Below are 27,030 nucleotides of genomic sequence, written 5' to 3'. Positions count from 1 at the left end.
TCCAGGTCGACGTTTTATCCACTGCGCCACCACAGGTCGTGAAAAAATCTTAAACTTTATTCAGTTGTCTTACTGTTAGTGGCAATCTACAGAAAACAAGGGGTTAATTTATGACAAGTGGTCTTGGGACTCTAAACTGTTACTTTAAAACTACTTTTTTTCTGTATCTTGAGGATAAAAAAAACCAAGTAGTTATATTAATGTCTTTAGAACACCAGGTTTTCAATGAAAAGACACACAAATATAAAATCTAAGAAAGCAAGAAAAAACCATATGTTAAATTTTGTTTGGAAATATCAGGTGAAGACCTGTCTTTACCATATTGACTACAGCTGTTCACAGAAACAATCCAAAAGCTATGACATCTCAGAAGTAATGTATACCCTTAACACCCAGTTCTTGGGTTCCAAATTCTATTCCCACTAACAAGAACCAAGAATCTTAGAGAAATGACTGGTGTCAAGACTAGGGAAGGAAGGAAGGAAAGTAAAAAAGAGCCTGATTCATACTACCAGAGAGAAGAAAGTACTCAAAGACTAATAGTAGGTATCAAAAGGACACTTGGCCAGCTTGAAGAGATTTTATTACTAGCCAAATTTGGAGCAACTGGGAGAAAAAGGGGGTGACAGACAGAGACAGAGAGAGGGACAGATAGGGACAGACAGACATACAAGAAAGGAGAGAGATGTGAAGCATCAGTTCTTCATTGTGGCACCTTAGTTGTTCACTGATTGCTCCCCTCGCTCAAGCCAGCGACCTCGGAGTTTTGAACTGGGGTCTTCTGCAACCCAGTCCAATACTCTATCCACAGTCCGACACTCTATCCACAGCGCTACCGCCTGGTCAGGCTAACTCAAACATTCTTGAGTCCATACTGTAATGTCTCCTGCCCTCACCAAAGGGTGAAAAAGATGAAGTAAAGTCAGCTAGCTGGAAAAGCTTTCAAGTTATGTTATCTTCATCACTGTTTCTCCCAGTGATCAGTTTTTTGTATTTAATGGCCTCAAAGATGACTCTAGGGACACAGACTCAATTTAAGAACAGGTCATAAAAAAAAAATAAGGAGTTAATTTATAACAAGTGGACTTTGACCACCTCTAGTGTTTAGTGATCCTTATCTGACTTCTTTGGAGTGAAGACAAGTAGTACTGCATACAGAGAACAGCAGTTTGATATTTTCTTCTCTTTTTGGAGAATAGTAACAAGGAAAACCAAAACTAAGAATGCATCCTCCATTTTTGACAAAACAACCCAGAGTAGGTAGCAGAACTGCCAATGTAGTAATAACCAAGTGACACAGGAGTCAATTAAGAGAGGATTTCCACAGCCACAATTTAAGGGGTGAAACCCAATTAAGTATAATTGTCCAAAGTAAGGAGCACCCTCTGACAGAGGAGACCAACCTCTTGTTGTAAGTTGTAACAGTGGGAGCTGGCAGTGAAGCAGGACCCAGATCGGTTCCAAGATCCAAGAAGCAACATATGACTGCTTCCATGAAATGAAAGCACAAGTAAAGAGGTAAGAGCTCCCTGGAAGTGACGACAACAGCAGAAGACAAGTTAAACGACAGAGCTCAACAGAGAAACAGAAACACTGGATGAACCTTCAGAACATTATACTGAAGAAAATAAGGAAACCAGAAAAAGCTAAGAATACAGGATTTCATAGGTGGGACATAAAACTGAGATTCAAGGACATAGATAACGTATGATGACAGAAAGTGATTTGACTTTGGGTGATGGGCACACAACATAATCAACAGTTAAAATGCTACACCCAGGCCGGTTGGTTCAGTGGTAGAGCGTCGGACTGGCATGCAGGAATCCTGGGTTCGATTCCCGGCCAGGGTACACAGGAGAAGCGCCCATCTGCTTCTCCACCCCTCCCCCTCTCCTTCCTCTCTGTCTCTCTCTTCCCCTCCTGCAGCCAAGGCCCCATTGGAGCAAAGTTGGCCCGGGTGCCGAGGATGGCTCTGTGGCCTCTGCCTCAGGCGCTAGAATGGCTCTGGTTGCAACAGACCGACGCCCCAGATGGGCAGAGCATCACCCCCTGGTAGGTGTGCCAGGAGGATCCCGGTCGGGCGCATGCGGGAGTTTGCCTGACTGCCTCCCCGTTTCAAACTTCAGAAAAAATGCAAAAAACACACAACAACAATGCTATAGGAATGTTTACCATGGTCTTGGCCAGGTGGCTCAATGGATAGAACACTGGCCTGGTATGTGAATGTCCTGAGTTCATTCCCTAGTCAGGGACCACATGAGAAGCAACTATCTGCTTCTCTTCTTCTCCTCTCCCACCCCTTCTCTCTCTTTTTCCCTCTTGCAGCCAGTGGCTCAGTTGGACCGAGCATCAGCCTCAGGCACTGAGGATAGCTCAGTGATTAGAGCACTTGTCCCCAAACGGGAATTGCTGGGTGGATCCTGATCAGGGCACATGCAGGAATCTATCTCCCTCCTCTCACTTAAAAAAAAAAAAAAGTTTACCTGAAACCTATGTACTCTTATTGATCAATGACATCCAATAAATTTAATTTCTTAAAAAAAAAAACAGAGCCTGACCATGCGGTGGTGCAGTGGATTGAGTGTCAGACTGGGATGCAGAGGACCCGGGTTCGAGACCCCGAGGTCGCCAGCTTGAATGCGGGCTCATCTGGTTTGAGGAAAAGCCCACCAGCTTGAATCCAAGGTCACTGGCTCTAGCAAGGGGTTACTCGGTCTGCTGAAGGCCCGCGGTCAAGGCACATATGAGAAAGCAGTCAATGAACAACTAAGGAGTTGCAATGCGCAATGAAAAACTAATGATTGATGCTTCTCATCTCTCTCCATTCTTGTCTGTCTGTCCCTGTCTATCCCTCTCTCTGACTCACTGTCTCTGTAAAAAACAAACAAATAAATAAAATAAAAAAACAAAAGCAAAAACAGAGAGAGAAACAAAAGAAAAGCACTTAGCTATTTCAGGAACAATTAAAAGTAGAACAAGAAACAATGCTAAACACTCAGGGACCGAGAAGATCATAAAAAAAAGTAAATAGAACAGGGAAAAATAGTTTAAAAAGATCCAAAAAATACATAATTGGATGCCCCCCAATAAAATAAAATAGAATGAGCATATAAAGATAAAATTCAAGCAAAGTTCTTACTGTTTTATGCTTCACACTGGTCACTATAACACACATCTGTAAAACTGCTAAAATTCAATGACAGTCTGACCAGGTGGTGGCGCAATGGATAGAGCATTGGACTGGGATGCAGATGACCCAGGTTTGAAACCCAAAAGGTTGCCGGCATGGGCGTAGGCTCACCAGCTTGATTGTAGGGTAGCTAGCCTGAAGCCCAAGGTCACTGGCTTGAGAAAGGAGTCACTCGGTCTGCTGTAAACTCCCCCCCCCATCAAGGCACATATGAGAAAGCAATCAATGAACTAAGGTGCCTTAACGAAGAATTGATGCTTCACATCTCTCATCCTGCCTGCCTGTCTGTCCCTATCTGTCCCTCTCTCTGTCTCTGTCACAAAATAAACTAAAAAATAAAACAACGCTAAAAAAAAAAAAATCAATGATAAAGAATCTTAGGGCCTGACCAGGTGTTGGCGCAGAGGTTAGAGCATCGGACTAGGACGCAGAGGACCCAGGTTCGAAACCCTGAGGTTGCCAGCTTGAGTGCGGCTCATCTGGTTTGAGCAAGGCTCACCTGCTTGAGCTCAAGGTCGCTGGCTTGAGCAAGGAGTCACTTGGTCTGCTATAGCCCCCAGTCAAGGCTCATATGAGAAAGCAATCAATGAACTAAGGTGCTACAACGAAGAATTGATGCTTCTAACCTCTCTCCCTTCCTGTCTGTCTGTCCTTATCTGTCACACACACACACAAAAAAGAATCTTAGGCAACCAGGCAAAAATATCAAGGTCCTTTGAAAGAATTGAAAAAAATCAGTCTGATCTCAAGACTTCTGTACAGAAATATCAAGCCCTCGAAGCAGAGGAAAACACTTATAAAGCACTCAAGGGAAGAATACAGAAATCAAAACAATTTTTTGTCAGCCAAACTACTACTTCAGTACTGGCTATCTGAGCAGTTATTATAAGCCCTTCTTAAAGAAATAGAGAATTTCATTCCACTGAGTAATGAACAACAACAAATAAGATCAAAGAACTGGCACAATTGACTCTATGTAACAGAGACTTACCATTTAAAAAACTATTTTAGAACTTTCCTTCTTTTTTTATGTCTTGAATCAATTTAATCATCAGTGGTTTATCTGGCTTTTAGGGGTTTGGAAGATTTCTTTTTTTTAAAAGATTTTATTTATTCATTTTTGGGAGGGAGAGAGGGAGAGGGAGAGAGAGAGAGAAGGGGGCAGGAGCAGGAAGCATCAACTCCCATATGGGTCTTGACTGGGCAAGCCCAGGGTTTCGAACCGGTGACCTCAGCATTTCAAGTCGTGCTTTATCCACTGTGGCACCACATGTTAGGTGTTTGGTAGAATTCAATGAAATAATCTAGGTCTGGGACTTTTCTGGGAAACAGTACTTTGAAATTTGTTCTCTATTTCTTATATGGAAAATTGTCTGTTTAAACTTTCTATCTCTAGAATTCAAAAGGAGTTAGATATTAGAAATTTATCAGAGTTGTGTTAGAAAAATCATCTGATACTTAAGAGTGTTTGTCTATTTACTTCACTAGTGTATTTTTAGTGCTAGAGCAATGACTGGCACACAGGTATACAATAACTACAGGATGGGGCAAAAGCAGGGTCACAGGTGTTCATATGGGAAAAGTGCAATAATTCAGTAATAATACAAGAGTAAACTCCATACCATACCCTGTGTGCTCACAACTGTAACCCTCCTTTTCTCACCCTGTATTTGCTGCATCAGTAAATATAGAAACCACATCTGGGCCCTGGCTGGTTGGCTCAGGTAGAGCGTCGGCCTGGCGTGCAGGGGACCCGGGTTCGATTCCCAGCCAGGGCACATAGGAGAGGCGCCCATTTGCTTCTCCACCCCCTCCCTCCTTCCTCTCTGTCTCTCTCTTCCCCTCCTGCAGCCAGGGCTCCATTGGAGCAAAGATGGCTTGGGCGCTGGGGATGGCTCCTTGGCCTCTGCCCCAGGCGCTGGAGTGGCTCTGGTTGCGGTAGAGTGACGCCCTGGAGGGGCAGAGCGTTGCCCCTGGTGGGCATGCCGGGTGGATCCCGGTCGGGCGCATGCGGTAGTCTGTCTGTTTCTCCCCGTTTCCAGCTTCAGAAAAAGAAAAAGAAAAAGAAAAAAAAAAACACATCTGACAAAATTCAATGTCCATTTTTTATTAAAAACTCAATATGCTGGAAAAGACAGATACTCCAATAATAGGGTTTTAAGAAACCCTTAATCTAATCCTAGTTTTCATTGTATACAAATTTATACCTTTTGAATTTCATACCGTCTGAAGCTATTAACTTTTTAAAGGTAATATAAAGTTAAAATGACAACACAGTCTACTTTATGTTGGACATCTGTATCTCTTTGTACCTCAGGCAATATATTCAATTACCAAAAAGTGTCCTCATTTTATTGAAGAGGGGACTAAGAATAAGGAAGTTGAGAAACTTGCCTAATGTCACACAGCTAGTAAATGACAGAACTAATGGTTGAAAGTAAGTCCTAGGTGCTGTTCTGCATTTAAATGTTATTTTCTTCAGTTTGGTTCTGGGCCCTCTTTTCACTATTCATTTCCCCTGGATGGTTGCAGATATCTCACAGACTTAATTGTAGGACACGTGACTGACTTCTAAACCCATTATCTCTTCAGCCACCTGTTAACCACAGCCATTTAATAGTTCAAGAGAAACTCAGATCCCAAAACACAACCTTCTGTCTAAAACTGCTTCCTTTCCATGTACTTGGTCTAGCCAGGAAGAAATTAAGGTGGTGCCAGACTCCTTCCTCTTCTAGTTTGCCCCGCCCCCAGCTCCTCATCAAGTCCTAAGGAGGGTCTCTAGTTTCTGACAGCTCTGTTCTCCTACCTATTACCCTTCTATTGTTTAGTGAATTACTTGTTTCTATTGCCAAAGGTATTCCCTGGCATCCACATAACCAATGGCAGGAATCAAGAAAGACTACCAGAACTCTGTGCTCCTGGCAGGGCTCACATTCTAGTGCTGTCCCCAACCAGCTTCTCGTAGCCTCATCATCACAGTACAGCCAGGGATCTGGAAGACAATACCTCCAGGTCTTCATCCCTAATAGCGTCACTTCAAGTATCATCAGAGATCATCCCTCATCAAGCACACTTTATCCCTGTATAGCTCTGTCAATCTCTTAATTATACCATCTTCCCATTTCAAATACCCAAGCCATTCACTGTACCCTCTGGACTTCAACCTCTTTCTGAACATATCCTTTCCTTCCTGCCCCAGTGAAGCTTGGTTCTCCTGAGGAACACTGCTCCCTACAGACCTCTCAACTGGGAGCCATTTCCTCCCTCATACACCTCTTTCCCATAGATATTGTAGTCCTAAATTATCTCCTCCAGAACTCTTCCCCGGACTCCAGACTTGTACATATTAGCCTATTTCAACATCTCCACTTGGGTGCTAAGAAGTCAGGATAACCTTACAATACCTGGAACTGATGATGTCTGGACTTCCTCCTCCAAACTGACTCCTCCCATTGTTCCGCATTTCAAGTTAATGCAACTCCAACTCCCAGCTACACAGGTCAACCAGTGCTTGTGCAATCCTGACTCTTCTTTCTCCTACCACCCTATGCACTTCCTTAGAAACCCACTGAATTGTTTCAGCATTTTGTGTAGAATCTAACCATGTCTCTCCACCTCCAAAAATTATTTCTGCTAGATTTCTGCCATGCCCTTTTGAACAATTTCTGTTTCCAGCTTTGCCTCTTTACACCCTCCTCTACCCAGCAACCAGGCTTATCCAACTAAAACTTCCTATCATGGCACTGCCAAGGCTCCCCACTGCACCAAGCAGTCCAAACCCTTTGTGTAGTCCACAGGCCCCATGTGATTTGGGAACCCTATAACCTCATCTCCTGCTGCTCCTTTTATAGGGAAACATCACGGTTTCCAGGTCCTTGCATTTACTATGGAATGCTTTTACCCCAGACAGCCATATTCACATCATTCCATTTTCTACTCAAATATATTCTATCAACAAAGCCCTCTCTGATAACCTGATAAGAAAAAGTAAGGAAATTCCAAGATGGAGACCAAGTAGGTGGACATTCCAACTGCTACTTCCTGGGACCAAATTGGATTACAACTTCAATTTAAGAATAATCATCTTGAAAAACCAACTTTGGACTAAACGAAGAGGAGTCTATAGCCAAGGATCACAGAAGAAGCCATACTAAGATTGGTAGGGAGGGCAGAGACAAGGAAGGAACTGACCCGCTCCCAAGAGCAAGCAGTGGCTAATGGTCCAGAGGGACTCTCACTTTGGGGAGCGTCGTCCTAAGAGGTGTGGGTGCTCAGCCCCAGGCTCGGAGCCCCAGCCTAGAGCCCCAGAGCCTAGAAGAGGTGCCCACACAGCATTTGGAGGTGAAAAGAGGTGGGTTTCTGTCTGCGAGAAAGGGAAGGAGCTCTTGGAAACACAGGCTCTGTCTTAAAGGGCCCACGTAGAAAATCTTGTTCACAGTCACTTACCCGGGGCTCTGGTGGAGAGAGAACTGAGAGGACTGGAGTTGCATGAGCAGAGTGTAAAGTTGTAGGCCCACGGAGAGACACTGTGGGGGTCGGCCACTGGATCCCCTGTGCTGAGTCATTCTCCAATACTGCAGTTGACATCTTTTTTGGGTGGAGCAGTTCCCCTCAAAATGGCATCAGCCTGGGGAAATGCAACTGCTCCACCTTCAGGAGTTTCTCCTGCTTCAGTCATGGCGACTGGGTCGTTCTGAGAAGCCAGGAAGCAGGAGGAGCTTCAGTTTTCTGGTGTTGAGGCCAGAGCTTTCCCCCTCACACTCCTGAGTCTAAGACTGATAATTCCATCTTACCGGAAACTCAGTACAGACTGTCTGGAGTGCAAGAAGATCACAAATCTGGGTCTCAGAGGCCACACCCACAGAATTTGAGGGCCATACCCTGAAAAAAGTCTGGACAGAATGACACCTGGGTCAGAGCAGCAGAGCCACACCCACCACCCTTCTTAATCCCTAAATTGCTGTAGGATCCAGACTTTACCAGAGGTTTTTTCAGTGGCCGAGCCCAATAAGCAGCCAGCAGACAGAGGCTGCAGGAGGTGGGACTCAGGGAACCTTGGCCAATAAAGCAGACCTTCCTCCAGGACCAGTGTGAATAAAAGCCAGCCTAGGTGGGCAGCTTGGTATTTCCATGCCCACCTGGGCCCAGTAGAGGCAGCCACAAACTCTGAATTGCTTGTACCTCCAAGAAGGTTGCTGAGGGCTAGTCTCTGGAAGTGTCTTCCACTGGCCTGTGCTGGGTTCCTGCTAGGGAGGCCCAGGACTGGCACAGTCAGTGGCAAGCTGCAGAAAGCATCAGTTTAGGACCGAACAACCTTTGCTATAGAGGTATCCTAAGGAAGGGCTCCTCACACCTGGCCCAGCTGAGGCAAGTTCTACTCTCTGTGATCAGCACTAGCAAAGCAGCTCATGTGTACTGGATACAGTGCAGCTTCAGTAAGCTGGCCTGGGTGCTGGATATCCAGCCCTGCTGGGCTAGATTCCACAGGGGGAAGGGAGAGAGGCTTGGAGCATGGATATTTAAATTGTGTGTCCTTATGAGCCTATTGTTGGATCTGGTTGAGGGGCTTAGCCACTTTCTGGGCAGGCAAAGTCAGCCCCAGGAGAGGACTTTCTCAGTCTTCCTCCCTGAGCCCAGGGTCTCACCAGCTGAAAGAACATCTGCAGAGGGGACTGTCGGCCACACTCAATCTAACCTGCTGCTCACCTTGACGGGAGAAAAAATTTGAGTATCCTGTAATGGCGGAGAGATTAGGCTCTGGAGTAGGGGCCACATTCCCCGTACTGAGCTACTGACCAAGAGACCCATGAAGTAGGGGGTCCCACTAACGTATTCCCAACCTCAGTTGCCCTAATCCAACAAGCTTGCAACCTGTAGAGGGGTTGGTTGGGAGAGGCCAGTCTGAGCCCACACTGCAGTCTTTGTACAGAAGTCTCTGTAGGAAGACCAGGCAGCTACAAGAGGAGGTGGAGTAGCTGAAAAGTGGAGGCAAATCTTACAGAGTTGGGGCTTTTACAGAGCTGCTGTCCTCTCTAAGCAGGAGCAAACTAATCCTTATACACAGACTGGCCCCTCCCAAACTACCCAGGCACAGAAAATGCAGACACAGACAGCAAAAAGAGCTATATCTGTACACATGTAGCCCACAGCAGGTTATAAACAACATATGACACCAACCCAAGACTCAGTGACACAAGCAGCACGCCCAAAGGAGGAGTCTAGCAGGCACAAGACACTGGGAAGAATAAATGCATCCAAAAGGACAGATATTGCACAGTGTGTAATACACATGATCAAGGTTGACCCTTAGAGCCAGCTGGAAGAAATAACCGTGCCCATGAAAGGACCAACTGCATTCAATACTCATATACAAAAGGAGGGAATATAGTACCCTCAAGAAGCATTCCTAGAACAAGGAAAACAGGTGGCCTGGAGGTCAGTACCACTGAGCCCATCTTCCTCATAAAGACACCACAAAAATTCCAGCCTGACAGTGTTACCTAATACACAGACAAAATGGGCAGAAAGAAATGCAAACCCAAATGAATCAAAAAGAGAAATCCTCCCGCCAAAAACTAAATGAAATGGAAGGAACCGAAATACCAGATGCAGAGTTTAAAATAATGATTGTTAGGATGCTCAAGAATCTCAGAGTAACAATGAATGGACATAATGAGCACCTAAAGAGATAGCAAGCAACAAAAAGGACAATTAAGTCATAAAAAACAACCAGTCAGAAATGACAAATACAATACAATATCAGAAATGAAGACTATACTAGAAGGAATCAACAGCAGGCTAGATGAAGCAGGGAATCAAATCAGCGATTTAGAAGAAAAGATAAACATAAGCACAGAAGTAGAGCAGCAAACCAAAATGTGGCTCAAAAAGACAGAAAACTCTAAGAGAGCTCTGTGACAACCTGAAGAGAAACAACATCCTCATCATAGCGGTACTTGAAGGAGAAGAGAAAGAACAAGGGTTAGAGAACCTGTTTGAAGACATCATAGCTGAAAATTTCCCTAAATTGATGAAGGAAAAAGTCACACTAATTCAAGAAGCACAGAGTCCCATTAAAGAGGAACTAACTCAAAGTGGCCTACACCAAGATACATCATAATCATAATTAAAATGCCTAAGTTAAGAGACAAAGAGCCTGACCAGGCGGTGGCGCAGTAGATAGAGCGTCGGACTGGGATGTCGAGGACCCAGGTTCGAGACCCCGAGGTTGCCAGCTTGCGCATGGGCTCATCTGGCTTGAGCAAAGCTCACCAGCTGGGACCCAAAGTCGCTGGCTCAAGCAAGGGGTCACTCGGTCTGCTGAAGGCCCATGGTCAAGGCACATATGAGAAAGCAATCAATGAACAACTAAGGTGTTGCAACACACAACAAAAAACTAATGTTTGATGCTTCTCATCTCTCCATTCCTGTCTGTCCTTGTCTATCCCTCTCTCTGACTCTGACTCTGTAAAAAAAAGAAAAAAAAAAAAAGAAGACAAAGAATACTAAAAGCTGGAAGAGAAAAACAGTTAATTACCTACAGAGGAGCCCCCATAAGGATGACATCTGACTTTTCAACAGAAACACTTGACACCAGAAGGGATTGGCAAGAAATATTCAAAGTGATGCAAAACAAGAACCTACAACCAGGATTATTTTATCCAGCAAGGCTATCATTTAAAATTAAAGGAGAAATAAAAAGCTTCCCAGACCAAAAAAAACCCCAAACAAAAACAAATAACCCCCCCCAAACAACAACAACTGAAGGAATTCATTACAAACAAACCAGTACTGCAAGAAATGTTAAGGAGCCTGCTATAAAAAGAGCAAAGGGGAACAAAAAAAATCGAGCAAAAGGGGAATGTAGATGTAAACAATAAAATGGCAATAAATAAGTACATGTCAATAATAACCTTAAATGTAAATGAATTAAATGACAGAAGGTAGGTGAATAGATAAGAAAACAGAACCCAACAAGAAACCCACCTCAGAAGAAAGGGTACATACAGATTGAAAGTGAAGGGATGGAGAAAAGTATTTCACAGAAATAGAAATATAAAAAAAAGCTGGAGTAGCAATACTTATATTTGACAAAATACTTAAAAAAAAGGCTATATAAGGGATAAAGAAGGTCATTACATAATGATAAAGGGAGCAATCCAATAGGAAGGTGTAACCATTATATATTTATGCGCCTAACATAGGAGCATCTAAATATATAAAGCAGATTTTGATGGACATAAAGGGTGAAATCAACAGCAATACTATAATAGTAGGGGATTTTAATACCCCACAAATATCAATGGATAGATCCTCTAAACAAAAAAATTAACAAAGAAACAGCCACCTTTAATGACATACTAGATCAACTGGATTTAATTGATATCTTCAGAACCATTCACCCCCAAACAGCAGAATATTCTTTTTAAGTGCTCATGGTACATTCTCTAGGATAGACCATATGTTAGGACACAAAATGAGTCTCAATAAAGTTAAGAATATTGAAATCATATGAAGCATCTTCTCTGATCACAATGGCATGAAACTAGAAATCAACTACAATAGAAAAACTGAAAAACATTCAAACTCTTGGAGGCTAAATACTATGTTATTAAATAACAAATGGGTTAACAACGAGATCAAGGAAGAAATAAAACATTTCCTTGAAACAATTGAAAATGAGCATACAACAACTCAAAATTTATGGGACACAGCAAAAGCAGTCCTGAGAGAAAAGTTCATAGCACTATAGGCATACATACCTTAAGAAGCAAGAAAAAGCTCAAATAAATAACTTAACCCTACATCTAAAACGGGTCAGGAACCTGTGGCTCTTTTGATGGCTGCATCTGGCTCGCACACAAATCTTTAATAAAAATAATAACGTTAAAAATATAAAACATTCTCATGTATTACAATCCATTCATTTCCTACCGCTCATGTTCATGGTTGCGGGTGGCTGGAGCCAATCACAGTTGTCTTCCAGGACAACACCAAAATTTTATTAAATAATGAGTAACATACACGGGTTGTTGTATGGCTCTCATGGAATTACATTTTAAAATATGTGGCATTCATGGCTCTCTCAGCCAAAATGGTTCCCGACCCCTGATCTAAAAGAACTAGAAAAAGAACAATAAGTAAAGCCCAGAGGAAGTAGAAGGAAAGAAATAATAAAGATCAGAGCAGAAATAAATGACACAGAGGCTAAAAAAACAATACAAAAGATCAATGAAACCAAGAACCGGTTCTTTGAAAAGGTAAACAAGATGGAAGAACCTTTAACCAGACTCATCAAGAAAGAGAGAGGATTCAAATAAATAAAATTAGAAATGAAAGTGAAGAAGTAACAACTGACACAGCAGAAATACAAAGGATTGTAAGAAAATACTATGAAGATCTGTATGCCAAAAAATTAGACAACCTAGGTGAAATGGATAAATTCCTAGGTGAAATGGATAAATTCCTAGAAACAAACAATCTTTCAAAACAATCTGGAAGAATCAGAAAACCTAAACAGATCAATTACAACAATGAAATTGATACAGTTCTCAATAAACTCCCAGCAAACAAAAGTCCTGGACCAGATGGCTTCATAGGCGAATTTTACAAAATATTCAAAGAACTAGCACATATCCTTTTCAAGCTATTTCAAAAAATTTAAGAGGAGGGAAGACTTCCAAGCTCCTTTTATGAGGCAAGCATTATCTTCATTCCAAAACCAGGTAAGGGCACTACAAAGAAAGAAGACTAGGCCAATATCCCTGATGAACTTAGATGCTTAAATTCTCAACAAAATACTAGCAAACTAGATTCAGCAATACATTAAAAAAATCATACATCATGATCAAGTGTGATTTATTCCAGAGAGGTAAGGCTGGGACAATATTTGCAAATCAATAAATGTGACTCATGGCCTGACCTGTGGTGGCACAGTGGATAAAGCATTGACCTGGAATGCTGAGGTCGCCAGTTCAAAACCCTGGGCTTGCCCGGTCAAGGCACATACAAGAAGCAATTATGAGTTGATGCCTCCTGCTCATCTCCCTTTCTCTCCTCCCTAAAATCAATAAATAAAAAATATGACTCATCACATAAAACAAAAGAATAAAAATCACATGCTTATATCGATACAGAAATAGCATGATAAAATCCAGCACCCATTTATGACCAAAACTCTCAGCAAAGTGGGAATACAGGGGACATAACTCAACATAATAAAGGCCATTTATGACAAACCCACAGCCAACATCATATTCAATGGGCAAAAATTAAAAGCAATCCCTCTAAGATCAGGAACAAGGCAGGGGTGCCTCCTTTCACCACTCTTATTCAACATAGTCCTGGAAGTCCTAGACACAGCAATCAGACAAGAAGAAGAAATAAAAGGCATCCAAATTGGAAAAGAAGAAGTAAAACTATTGTTATTTGCTGATGATATGATATGGCACATAGAAAACGCTAAAGTCTCAGTCAAAAAACTACTAGACCTGATAAATGAATTCGGCAAGGTGGCAGGATATAAAATTAATGTTCAGAAATCAGTGACATTTTTATACATCAACTATAAACTGTCAGAGAAACTAATAAAATAATCCCCTTCACTACTATAACAGAAAAAATAAAGTACCTAGGAATAAATATTACCAAGGAGGTAAAAGACTTGTATTCAGAAAATTGTAAGACATTGAAAAAGAAATCAAGGAAGATACAAACAAGTGGAAGCATATACCGTGCTCATGGATAGGAAGAATAAACATCATTAAATGTCTATATTACCCAAAGCAATCTATAGATTCAATGCAATTCCTATTAAAATACTAATGGTGCCTGACCAGGTGGTGGCACAGTGGATACAGTGTCGGACTGGGATGCAGAAGGACCCAGGTTCGAGACCCCAGGATGGCCAGCTTGAGTGTGGGCTCATCTGGCTTGAGCAAAAAAGCTCACTAGCATGGACCCGAGGTTACTGGCTCGAGTGGGGGGTTACTCAGTCTGCTGAAGGCCCGCGGTTGAGGCACATATGAGAAAGCAATCAATGAACAACTACAGTGTTGCAGCAAAGGGCTGCTGATTGATGCTTCTCATCTCCATTCCTGTCTGTCTGTCCCTATCTATCCCTCTGTCTGGCTCTCTCTCTGTCCCTGTAAAAAAAAAAAAAAAAAAAGAAAAGAAAAAGAAATACTAATGGCATACTTCAAACATACAGAACAAATATTCCAAAAATTTATACGGAACCAAAAAAGAACATGAATAGCCTCAGCAATATTGAAAAAGAAGAATAAAGTGGGAGGTATCACAATTCTTGATATCAAGTTATACTACAAGGCCATTATACTCAAAACAGCTTGTTACTGGCATAAGAACAGGTATGCAGATCAATGGAACAGAACAGAGAACCCAGAAATAAACCCACACCTTCATGGTCAATTGATATTTGACCCAAAGAGGGTAAGAGCATACAATGGAGTAAAGACAGTCTCTTTAATAAATGGTGTTGGGAAAACTGGACAGGCACATGTAAAAAAGTGAAACTAGACCACCAACTTACAAGATTCACAAAAATAAACTAAAAATGGACAAAAGTCTTAAATGTAACTCATGAAACCATAAACGTCTTGGAAGAAAACATAGGCAGTAAACTCTCTGATATCTCTTGTAGCAATATTTTTGCCAATTTATCTACACTGGCATGTGAAACAAAGGACAAAGTAAACAAATGGGACTGTATCTAACTAAAAAGTTTTTCCACAGCAAAAGACACCATGAAGAAAATAAAAAGATAACTCACAAAATGGGAGAATTTATTCACCAGTAGGTCTGATAAGTGGTTGGCTAATAACCAAAATTTATAAAGAACTTCTCAAACTCAATACCAGGAAGATAAAACAATCCAATGGGCAAATGACACTTCTCCAAAGAGGACATACAGATGGCCAAAACGCATATGAAAATATGTTCAACATCACTAATCATCAGAGAAATGCAAATTAAAACCACAATGAGATATTGCCTTACACCTGTCACAATGGTGCTCATTAATAAATCGAAACAAGTAAGTTCTGGTGAGGGTGTGGCAAAAAGGGCACCCTTCTGCACTGTTGGTGGAAATGCAAGCTTATGCAGCCACTGTGGAAAACAGTATGGTGTTTCCTCGAAAAATTAAAAATGGAACTGCCTTTTGCCCAGCTATCCCACTTTTAGGAATAAATCCCATATGCACTCCCGTGTTTACTGCAGCATTGTTTACAATAGTTAAGATCTGGAAACAGCCCAAGTGTCCATCAGTGCACGAGTGGATTAAAAAGTTGTGGTACAGCCTGACCAGGTGGTGGTGCAGTGGATAGAGCGTCGGACTGGAATGTGAAAGACCCCGGTTCGAGATCCAGAGGTCGCCAGCTTGAGCATGGGCTCATCTGGTTTGAGCAAAGCTCAAAGCTTAAAGGTCGCTGGCTTGAGCAAGGGGTTACTCGGTCTGCTGAAGGCCCACGGTCAAGGCACATATGAAAAAGTAATCAGTGAACAACTAAGGTGTCACAACGAAAAACTGATGATTGATGCTTCTCATCTCTTTCCGTTCCTGTCTGTCTGTTCCTGTCTATCCCTCTGACTCTCTCTCTGTCTCTGTTAAAAAAAAAAAAAAAAAAAAAAAGGTGTGGTACATATAAATAATAGACTATATAGCCGTGAAAAAAGAAGGAAACTTTACCTTTTGAGATGGCATGGATGGACCTGGAGATTATGATGGTAAGTGAACTAAGCCAGGCAGAGAAAAACAAATATCGTATGATCTAATGAACAAAGTGATCTGAGGAATGGAACAGAGGTAGAGGTGGGGTCACAGGGAGCAAAGGGACAGCTGTCAGAGGGAAGGGGGGTGAGGGGATGGGATCAGAGAAGATGGAGGGATTTAGTGAAATTTTATATACATAACACATAGATACAGATAACAGGACAGCAAATACCAGAGGTAAGGTGGGGGGAGTTAGGAGGAGGAGGTTAAAATGGTTGTAAATAGGGACACGAGGTGGGGGTGAGGGTGTTATATTATTTTTTGTTTTTTTTGTGTGACAGAGACAGAGAGAGATAGAAAGAAAGAGGGAGAGACAGACAGGAAGGGAGAGAAATGAGAAGCATCAATTCTTTGTTGCGGCTCCTTAGTTGTTCATTGATTGCTTTCTCATATGTGCCTTGACTGCAGGCCTTCAGCAGACCGAGTGATCCTTGCTCGAGCCAGCGACCCTGGGCTCAAGCTGGTGAGCCTTGCTCAAACCAGATGAGCCCATGCTCACACCAGTAACCTCAAAGTTTCGAACCCAGTCCACACTTTATCCGCTGTGCCACAGCCTGGTCAGGCAAGGGTGTTATATTTAATGAAACACTTGAATCTATGTTAACACAATAAATTAAAATTAAAAAAAAAAAAAAAAAAAAAGACCTCTGCACTGCTGATCCTGTCACTCCAAATCTTGTATACCCTACCTAATTTTCTCTGCAAAATGTTTTTCATCATCTAAAAAAGTATATATATAATGTATGTCTCCAGACTCTACAAATAGAAGCTCTGAGGCAGGAACTTGTTTTTATCCTCAGTATCTAGAACACCATATAGCTCATTTATAAAAGGGCTCAGTAAGTATTCATTGAGTTAAATGAAGGAATGAAAGAAGGAAAGGAAAAGGGAGGAAAGAAGGGAGAAGACCTACCTGAGGGCCGAATCAGTGCCATGTGCTGCTGTTGTGGTGATGACTGGGGACTGGGCTCTGGTGGCTGAGACAGTTGCTACCACAGCAGGAGGGATGGTGTTAGAGGTGGTCACAGGGGGACGAGACTACCAGGACAGGAGAAACAAAAAGCAAAATAAAATACAGTAAGCCAACAGTAAAAGTCTAATTTGAAACGTGGGCCTTCAAATAAGTATGTTACTGCCCAAATGATATTAAATTGTTATTCTAATTAAGGAATCCTCTTTTTGAGTAAGTTGCTATAAAAACAAGAGTCAGCATTATTATTTTTGACAGACAGAGAGAGTCAGAGAGAGGGACAGACAGACAGGAAGGGAGAGAGATGAGAAGCATCAATTCTTTGTTGCAGCACCTTAGTAGTTCATTGATTGCTCATATGTACCTTGACTGAGGGGCTACAGCAAAGTGAGTGACCCCTTGCTCAAGCCAGCGACCCCACACCCAAGTTGGATGAGCCTGCACTCAAGCAGAGATCTTGGGGTTTAGAACCTGGGTCCTCTGCGTCCCAGTTTGATGCTCTATACACTGTGCCACCACCTGGTCAGGTAAGAGTCAGAATTATTTTAAAAAATACCCAATTTTAGATGGATAAAACACAAGTGCCTTCAAATACAACTGGATCAAAATTCTGTCCTATTAGTATAAACCAGGATCGAACTCTTCAGATTCAGAAATCCCACAGATTTGTAGTTGGTCCTGGTGTAGACCTTTTACACCAGGGGTCTCAAACTCGCGGCCCGCTGAACAATTTTGTGCTGCCCGCAGACTAATCCACGGGCTTACTTAATTTTATCCAAAATATTTTGAACTTCGTGGATTAGTCTGTGGGCCGCACAAAATTGTTCGGCGGCTGCATGCGGCCCGTGAGTTTGAGACCCCTGTTTTACACTAACACACAACCAAGTGTTTTCCAGAGTGCCTGCTCAGCTGTGGGCTCTCAGGTCATCTCAGGTAGCGTGTTAGTCTCCACTGTAGAAGATGCAGGCTACCAGATGCTTCTTGGATACACTTTCCTTACCAGTACGTCCGTGTGTGAAATCTTCACCTGACAAGCAAGTTTCACACTGAGCTTCACCTGCCTGTTCCCTGTCAAGTCTTCCATTCATCCGAGTTCTCCTCAGTAGTTCCTCTTTGACCTTGTTAAATGTATTTAAATCTGTAAACTCTGCCCATTCTTGATCTCTGTTTCACCTTCTAACCTCTTAGCTGCTGTACCTACTATGACAGGCTGTTGTCTCACTCTAGGGCTGCTGCACTGTCTCCCTACTAGTGAGCTTCCTATCTTGGTTATCCTGTCTCCAAGCCCCACTATGTATCACATATACTCCTGGTGGGCCTAATCAGTCTCCAAATGTATTTTGTCAGCCAGCAAGGTCTTTTATTTTGTCTTCATTTGAATGATCTAGGCTGGACATGTACTACCCAGTATCCTAATGAGCACTTTTCCTTACTGTCTTAAACCCAGCTGTTTTGTACACATTGCCAGTTTGGTCATCAAAGGTATCTGAATTTCCACCTCCAGCACGTAATTTAGTTAGATTAATCTTTCATAGGTATTTGTTTGACCATACATTACTGCATTAAAAAAACTTGGTGGTTCACTGCAGTGTACAAAATCAAGTTTACGTTCCATATTTTAGAGTTCCAAATTTAGAGACACCACAGTATCGTTGAGTAATGCATTGTACTTCAGTAGTACTGAAGTCACAGATTTCCTCGAAAACAAGTTGAAAGGCATAAACCATCCTCCTCAAAAGATATACATATGTAAAGGGAGATGGAGGTAGGGGAGGAGGGCAAAGGGGGAAAACGAGGGCAGAAGGAGACTTTGTTTGGGGTGGAGGGTGCATGATGCAGCGTGCAGATGGCATTATGCTAAGCTGCGCACCTGAAACCGTGTGAGAACGAACAGAAGGCATCTGGGCAGCCCGCAGGTTCTGCAGCAGAGACTCTTGTTAGCATGTGCTTGCCTTCAATATACTACCTGCAATGGCCGGAGAGCCCACAACTGAGTGTGGTTTGGCAAGACATGTCTACCAATAAACTAAAAATATTATAAAAAAATATTAAACAAAAGTATATATATCTGCATAAAATATTTAGGGGTTCATAAACCCCTATCCAAATTAGAACCCCTTAGTTCTAACTAGCCTGTACTAAACATTGTATGTAGCCATCACTGTCTTCCCTGCAATTGCCCTCCTCACTTCTCTGACTCCCCATTAGCTCACCCATTGGTGCAAAAAGCTTTCCCTTACTACTTCTTCTAAATTCCTACAGCAGATCACATGACCTTCCCTACCTCTTGGCAAGTACACTAAATCACTTGAGGTCAGGACTCTCACAGTACCCAGCAGAATGAATGGCTCAGGGCAGGCCCTGTACTCATAGCTGTCTTACACCCTGGAGGTACCTGGATTGGCTGGTGAATGATATGCTGGACTGCTGGCTGAGCTGTAGCAGCATTTGGCAACTGGGAAGTCGGCCTTAGGACGGTGGTTACTTTAGAACTAGACATCACAGCAGCAGCAGCTGCACCTGAAAGAGTGGTTTGCTATTAGTAGACTCAAAATTTAAATAGTTCTCAACTGGGAAAACAATCAGAATTTCTAAAACTCATTGTCATTATTCAGCAGAAGTGCTTTATGTATACTTCCTAATTCATCACACAGAAAATTAAGAAAAAGTACACTCAAGGGTTGAGATTCAATAAGTTTATTCTTCAAGGACATTCTTAAATGAAACTCACCGTTGTGTTTTTTTTAATTGCAAGTGTAGAGCATGGAGCTGCTGCCCTAATTCAGGCCGAGGCTCCAGCAGCTTAAACACCAGACAGGAAGAGTTCCTCTGAATCACCACACCACCACTGCCTTTGCACCACCAATGCAAATGCCAACATTGTGGAAAGGCCAATGATTTCTTAGTACATTCATGAAAAGTTTTCATCTACACAGGCCCTTTGCAGTCTGTGAACCTCACCCTGAGACTAAATTATGTTATAACTGAGTTAACCTTGTTTCATATTCATTAATCTAATTTTGTAAGCAATGATTTTATATTCTCCACTAGACGGTAACAATTTTTGATTAAGTATTTGAGAAAATTCACTAAATTTAATTTTTCACACCTATTAGAACTCAAGTCATCTTATTGCTATATGAGTAAAAAATCTGAATCACTGTTATAACTAAACTTTAAACATACTATATTTAGTATTAATATTTGTGACTTATTTACTAAAAATGAACACCATGTTTAAGCTGTCACAGCCTTGACAGGTTCCTCACTAAAAAGGACACTTTTTAGACCATACTAAAAATCTGAATTGCTTTAAGTTTACATACATACAAACTTGTTGTAATGCAACTACAATAAACATATAGTAGACCATGCTAAAAATGTCTACTGCTTTTATTTCTCCTGTCCTCTAACTTTACTAAGTTAAGCAATCAAATCATCTGCCAAATGTATACTGCATTTTGAGAGTTCAATAAAATGTGCAGTCTCTACCTCGAGGTAAATGAGAAGCTCCGATGTGAAGAGGTGGCCCAGGAGCACTGCTGCGGATAATAGACATCTGTACATTTGTGGTCATGATGTGATGCAGGTTACTGGGATGGCCCTACAACAAACAGGACACAACATTATCTTAAATGCTGTTAGTCACTGGTGCTTACACCTTGCTTCTAGGAAGTCAGCTGCCTCCCGGTGTGGGTCAGGTTGCTCCTTTCAGACAGTGAGCATCCTAAGGGAAAGGACATCCAGCTTTCCTTAGACAGCACACTGTGTGAGGACTCACACCAGAGAGTACATGTAAGTGACTGCGAGAACACACCAACTGTCTAGCTGTTAAACCCATGTAACAGATGACACACTGTTCATTTTCGGACTTTCTCCTTTAATGTTAGTCTTTCATAGTTGTTACCGGTCTTGGACCAAAGCTTGTTTTCCCTTTATCACCACTTCCTTTGCATGTCACTGCAGGTGCCACTATAGGCACCTAGTCTTTTTTCTTTTTTTTTTTTTAAATTTATTTATTTATTTATTTATTTATTTTTAAATTTTATTTATTCATTTTAGAGAGGAGAGAGAGAGAGAGAGAGAGAGAGAGAGAGAAAGAGAGAGAGAAGGGGGGAGGAGCTGGAAGCATCAACTCCCATATGTGCCTTGACCAGGCAAGCCCAGGGTTTCGAACCGGCGACCTCAGCATTTCCAGGTCGACGCTTTATCCACTGCACCACCACAGGTCAGGCTATAGGCACCTAGTCTTTAGCTCTGTCTCCAGAGATGTCAATGCGCCCCCACAGGCACTCCCCTCTCGGTGCTTCAGCTCACCTCTTGACTACGCCTTCCTCACCCTCCCAGCCTGACCTCAGTGCTCTTCAGGTGTGTGCTGACCCAGCACTTCTGGGTGTATGTACCAGAACTTCTGGGTGTATGTAGCAGTGTGAAGAAAGGAAAATGACAGTCCATCTTTTTAGAATATCAGTTTTTTTCTTGAATACTTGGAAGGTAAAATTTTGAGATTCAGTTCTTCATTGGTAATTCAAAAATTTTTTTTTTTTAAACACTATATATATATATATTTTTATTCATTTTTTAGAGAGGAGAGAGACAGAGAGGGAGAGAGGGGAGAGAGAGACAGAGAGAGAGAAGGGGGGAGGAGCTGGAAGCATCAACTCCCATATGTGCCCTGACCAGTCAAGCCCAGGGTTTCGAACCGGGGACCTCAGCATTTCCAGGTCGATGCTTTATCCACTGTGCCACCACAGGTCAGGCGGTAATTCAAAATATTTAAATAAATCAAATACATATGATGCAACAAGACTATAATTTCAATATTTTTAAAGTTAAAATAGACTTAAAAATAAATAAATGTTCATTATTGGTGGGCTGCTTGAGAACATGCTAGTCAGCCATGAAATACGCATTTGTTCTCCTAAGAGAGGAGCACTCTTGCTGAGACTGTGCTCAACCCACCAGGATTCTGAACCTGTGAGTAAGCACCACTGGACTCTGAGCTCAAGGATGTGGACTGTTTGATGGAGATTTGTATCTCCCACTGAGGCACTACCTCATACATAGCAGATGCTCAATGCCTACTGGCTAAATGACAAAGGCTACCGTGTACAGTGGTCATACTCCATACAGCCATCTGTCTACCTCAAGACTACTGTCTCCCTTTGTAGATATAAATGACCATTTATTTTTTTATTTAGTATAGTGCCTAAGGTACTGCCGGCATTCAATAAATAATGGTCAACAATTTGGCATCTCAGTTAGAAAATAAACAAATTAAGAGGAAACAAAACCTGTTGTCCACTGATTGTTGCCACAGGAATGGCTGAAGCTTGAGGGATGCTACTCTCCATGGTAACGGTGACCTGCCCTGGAACCTTGGGGGGAAGTGACAAGGTGGAAGGTGGAGCAGGAGCAATGGGACGACTTGGCATGGTGGGCTTGGGAGGTGGCTGCAAACAGAAAACCACACGAAACACATCAATGGTGTTTTACTAGTGATGCATTCCATTCTGAAGTTAAAAGCACACAAATCAACCCAGGGGAGTGCCAGGGAAAACGCCAGAAACCTTATTATGTTTTATCTCCCATCATCATAGCTTTTCCGTTGAAGTATTAGGTACAGATGAGGAAACATGCAAAACAAGTCTAAGGCACTTGCTTAAAGTCACACAAACAGCAACAACTACAACTGGGAATAAAACCCAGATATGTATGGCTCATAGCTCAGTCTTCTGTACAATGCCGCCTCCCCCATGTTTGGGCAGAATTAAACAAAACTCCCAATAACTGAAACATAATCACAACATAATATGCCCATATTTTTAGATACCTCCAAATTAGCAAGCTATCAAAATAAAACCTTGAAGAGTGCCACTCCAAGGTAAAAACTGAGTTAGCACACCCATTAACTTGAATAAAATCAATGTTAAATGGATAACTACAAAAGGTTCTGTGATGTCAACTGCCTAGCGGCACAACACAAGGCACTGCAGTACAGGAGAACTCAGAGTTACACTGAAGAGCTGAACCGATAGGTTAAAACAAACAAACAAAAAACAAACAAACACACACTTTGCGATAATTGTCAGAAATATTCTAGCCAGCCTTCAGCTGTGGTTCAGTGTGGAATTCTAAACCTCTCCATTACCTTCATAAGTCCCTCTGAAAATGAGAGTGGCACTGCTGGTGTCAGATGTGCTGGTGGGGCTGTCACGGTTACAGGCGTGCCAGATGCAACAGCATGGTGTGTAGACAACATCTGCACCTGTGGATAGGGCCTCACCACAACAGGCTCTTGCTTCTCTTCACGGGACTGCAGGGAGCTACCAGAACCCATGTGCTCCCTGGCTGTGACTTCAGCATCTCGACTAGATTCATCGTTGACTAGTGAAGACATTAAGGGTAAAACAGCATGTCACATCCTCCCAATATCAATGAATATAATAGCACACATAGAAGTGTCACCTGCAGTTAAGTCTAGATTGATAAACTGGCCATTTCCTTGCAAGAATTTCTTAACAACAAGCATTTGCCCATCAGATTCCCCTGATAAGATAGCAAACCTGAGTCACAATAAAAACATAATTTTTTTTTTGTTTTTGTATTTTTCTGAAGCTGGAGATGGGGAGAGACAGTCAGACAGACTCCCGTGTGCGCCCGACCGGGACCCACCGGGCACGCCCACCAGGGGCGAAGCTCTGCCCACCAGGGGGCAATGCTCTGTCCCTCCGGGGCGTCGCTCTGTAGCGACCAGAGCCACTCTAGCGCCTGGGGCTGAGGCCAAGGAGCCATCCCCAGCGCCCGGGCCATCTTTGCTCCAATGGAGCCTCGGCTGCGGGAGGGGAAGAGAGAGACAGAGAGGAAGGAGGGGGAGGGGTGGAGAAGCAAATGGGCGCTTCTCCTGTGTGCACTGGCTGGGAATCGAACCCAGGACTTCTGCACGCCAGGCCGATGCTCTACCACTGAGCCAACCGGCCAGGGCCAATAAAAAGATAATTTAAGTATAGATCTTAAGTCCAAGAATATATAATTTTTCAAAATAAATTTCTCAGTCCCAATGCTTACTGAGTGAACAAGACAGTCTCCATCATTACTGCAAGGTATACACCCTTTGAGCTCAACAATTCCACTTGCAGGGATGTCTCCCACAGATACATAGCACAAGTGTAACATCATTTATGTACAAAGTTATTTGTTTCAGCAATTTTATACCAGTAAAAAAACTGAAACAACAACAACAAAAAAACCCTCTATATGTCCATCAACAGGAGACTGGCTATATAAATTACTGGTATACTCCACAATAGACTACATGCAACTATAAAAACAAGGTCTTTTAGGTACTCTTATAGAAAAACCTATAGCATATATACTTCTCACAAAAATTAGGATATATCAAAATGAGTACGAAGCAATTAAAAAAAGCATTTTTTATTAAACAAGAAAAGCAAACAAGACAAAGAAAAATGTTCAATTATGCAAATGAGATGCAAAACCAACTTTTATTTCATTGGTGAAAATGCACTTATACATAAGGCTAAAAGAACTGGAGTATCTGTACATTCCCTGATCCCCTAATTTTTACAAGCAATGTATTATGTAAAAATATATGAAAATATATAAGTTAAAGAAAAGCAAAGTATAGAACACTGAAAAAAAATAAAACACATACATACATATATATACTTATATTTGTATGTGGAAGACAGGCTATAAGCTGACAAATTCCTTGCAGTCTAAGGGTTAAGCCAAAGGCTAAACTCTTCCCCATACCCTCTGATAGTTTTTGCTCCTTGAAGCAATATATATGCCCATCCTCTTACCCTTTGTTTGTGGAAATGCTAGTTATATTATGCATGATAAAAGGATTATGCACTTTTGAGAAAGGTCCTGTTTATACCTCAGATATGTGACTATATGGGAGACTCCCATGTTTTGCAAACTGCTCTGTTCTCTGCACTATAAAATAAATGACTGGGGGTGTCTGTGCTCTTGTAGGTCACCAGCCTACAGAGACCTCCTGATCCCATTCTTTGTCTATGTTTATTTCTTCATGCCCCACTGTTCTCTCTCAGGACCTGATCAATTAAGAGTTGCGCTGGTTCATGGCATTTGTATATGGATAACATATCTCCAAAAGCATCTTGGATGTCTGAAGGGAAAGAAAGTAGAGGACTAAAGGACAGGATGGGAGAGAGACTTCACTGTGCACTATTTTTGTAACCTATTTAAAAATTAAATTAAAAAATCAAGGAACTAATGTAATGAAAAAAAGAGTCTGTGAAAATAGTAACAAAAAAAAAATAAAGAAAATAGTAACTCATTGTCTATCATTTTATCATCTAACACTAACATTATTTTTCTTTTTCTTTTTTTTTTTTTCCTGATTTGAGAAAGCAAGAGAGAGAGAAACATTGATTTGTTGTTCCACTTATTTGTGCATTTTTTGGTTGATTCTTGTATATACCCTAACCAGGGAACAAACCTGCAACCATGACGTGTCAGGATGCTCTAACCAACTGACCTACTCCACCAGAGCCAGACTTTATTATTTTTTATTTTTTTATTTTTTTTTATTTTTCTGAAGCTGGAAACAGGGAGAGACAGTCAGACAGACTCCCGCATGCACCCGACCGGGATCCACCCTGCACGCCCACCAGGGGCGACGCTCTGCCCACCAGGGGGCGTCGCTCTGTCCGCCCAGAGCCACTCTAGCGCCTGGGGCAGAGGCCAAGGAGCCATACCCAGTGCCCGGGCCATCTTTGCTCCAATGGAGCCTCAGCTGCGGGAGGGGAAGAGAGAGACAGAGAGGAAGGAGAGGGGGAGGGGTGGAGAAGCAAATGGGCGCTTCTCCTGTGTGCCCTGGCTGGGAATCGAACCCGGGACTTCTGCACGCCAGGCCAATGCTCTACCACTAAGCCAACCGGCCAGGGCCAACATTATTTTTCTTAATGAAAAGATTATACTTAAAGAATAAATTTTTAATTATTTAGAAAACTATAAAGATAATAAAGCAGCCTGATCAGGCGGTGGCACAGTAGATAAAGCATTGAACTGGAATGCAGAGGACCCAGGTTCAAAACCCCTAGGTCGCCAGCTTGCACAGGCTCATTCAGCTTGTGCATGGGCTCACCACTTTGAGCACAGATTCAAAGACATGATCCCATGCTCGCTGGCTTAAGCAAGGGGTCACTCATTCAGCTGGAGCCTCCTCCCCTCCCCATCAAGGCACATATGAGAAAGCAGTCAATGAACTAAGGTGCCATAATGAAGAATTTATGCTTATTATCTTTCCCTTCCTATCTGTCCCTCTCTCTGTCACATATACACATACAAAAAAAAGCTGCTCCCAAAGACACCAGCAGTTAATATTTTGGTACTTCAGATGCTTCTTACCTCTTTAACTTTGGGTGGGCTTTTAGTTTTTTTGTGTGTGATAGAGACAGAGAGAGGGATAGACAGGGACAGACAGATGGAAGAAGGATGAGAAGCATCAATTTTTCACTGCGGTACCTTAGTTGTTCAGACTGCTTTCTCATGTGTGTTGATGGGGGGGAGGGCTACAGTAGAGGGAGTGACCTCTTGCTCAAACCAGTGACCTTGGGCTCAAGCCAGCGACCATGGGGTCATGTCTATGATCCCATGTTCAACCCAGTGACCTCAGGGTTTCAAACCTGGGTCCTCTGCATTCCAGTCTGATGCTCTATTCACTGCACCACCACCTGCTCAGGCTTAACTTTTTATTTGAATTAAAACTTCATAAAGACAAGCGCAAAATATTAATTGTACAGTCCAATTAACTTCCACAAATTGAATACACCTGAGTAACCAGCACCCAGATGAAGAAGTAAAACTTCCAGGTTCCCTAGAAACCCTCTGTTCAGCACGATTCCAGTCCATATCCCTCCCAGTGATTTCTACAACTTCTAATACTACAGATTACTACTGTCTACTTTTAAACTTCATATAACAAATGTAAGCCCTCATTGTGTCTTGCTTCTTTCACTTACAGGTATGAGATTCATCTATGTTACTGATCTTTCAATTTCAGTACATATAGTATGCCATTGTGTA

General features: G+C 42.2%; 1 protein-coding gene across 5 annotated transcripts in view; it reads right to left on the bottom strand.

The window, feature by feature from the left end:
• Nucleotides 1-27,030, bottom strand: part of SAP130 (Sin3A associated protein 130) — a 107,654-nt gene that overhangs the window by 71,504 nt on the left and 9,120 nt on the right. For all 5 annotated transcript variants that reach the window (XM_066280455.1, XM_066280453.1, XM_066280456.1 and 2 more), the window contains exons 3-7: nucleotides 23,105-23,340; nucleotides 22,248-22,406; nucleotides 20,446-20,557; nucleotides 19,349-19,473; nucleotides 16,897-17,021 (exon numbers count right to left, since the gene is read on the bottom strand). In XM_066280455.1, the coding sequence (XP_066136552.1) occupies nucleotides 16,897-17,021; nucleotides 19,349-19,473; nucleotides 20,446-20,557; nucleotides 22,248-22,406; nucleotides 23,105-23,340 (757 nt within the window). The remainder of the gene's footprint in view (nucleotides 1-16,896; nucleotides 17,022-19,348; nucleotides 19,474-20,445; nucleotides 20,558-22,247; nucleotides 22,407-23,104; nucleotides 23,341-27,030) is intronic.

Source organism: Saccopteryx bilineata, chromosome 5 (genome assembly GCF_036850765.1).
Source record: "Saccopteryx bilineata isolate mSacBil1 chromosome 5, mSacBil1_pri_phased_curated, whole genome shotgun sequence".
NCBI lineage: Eukaryota > Metazoa > Chordata > Mammalia > Chiroptera > Emballonuridae > Saccopteryx > Saccopteryx bilineata.
The sequence above is the reverse complement of the archived record's forward strand: the minus strand, read 5'-3'. Positions and strand labels throughout refer to the sequence as shown.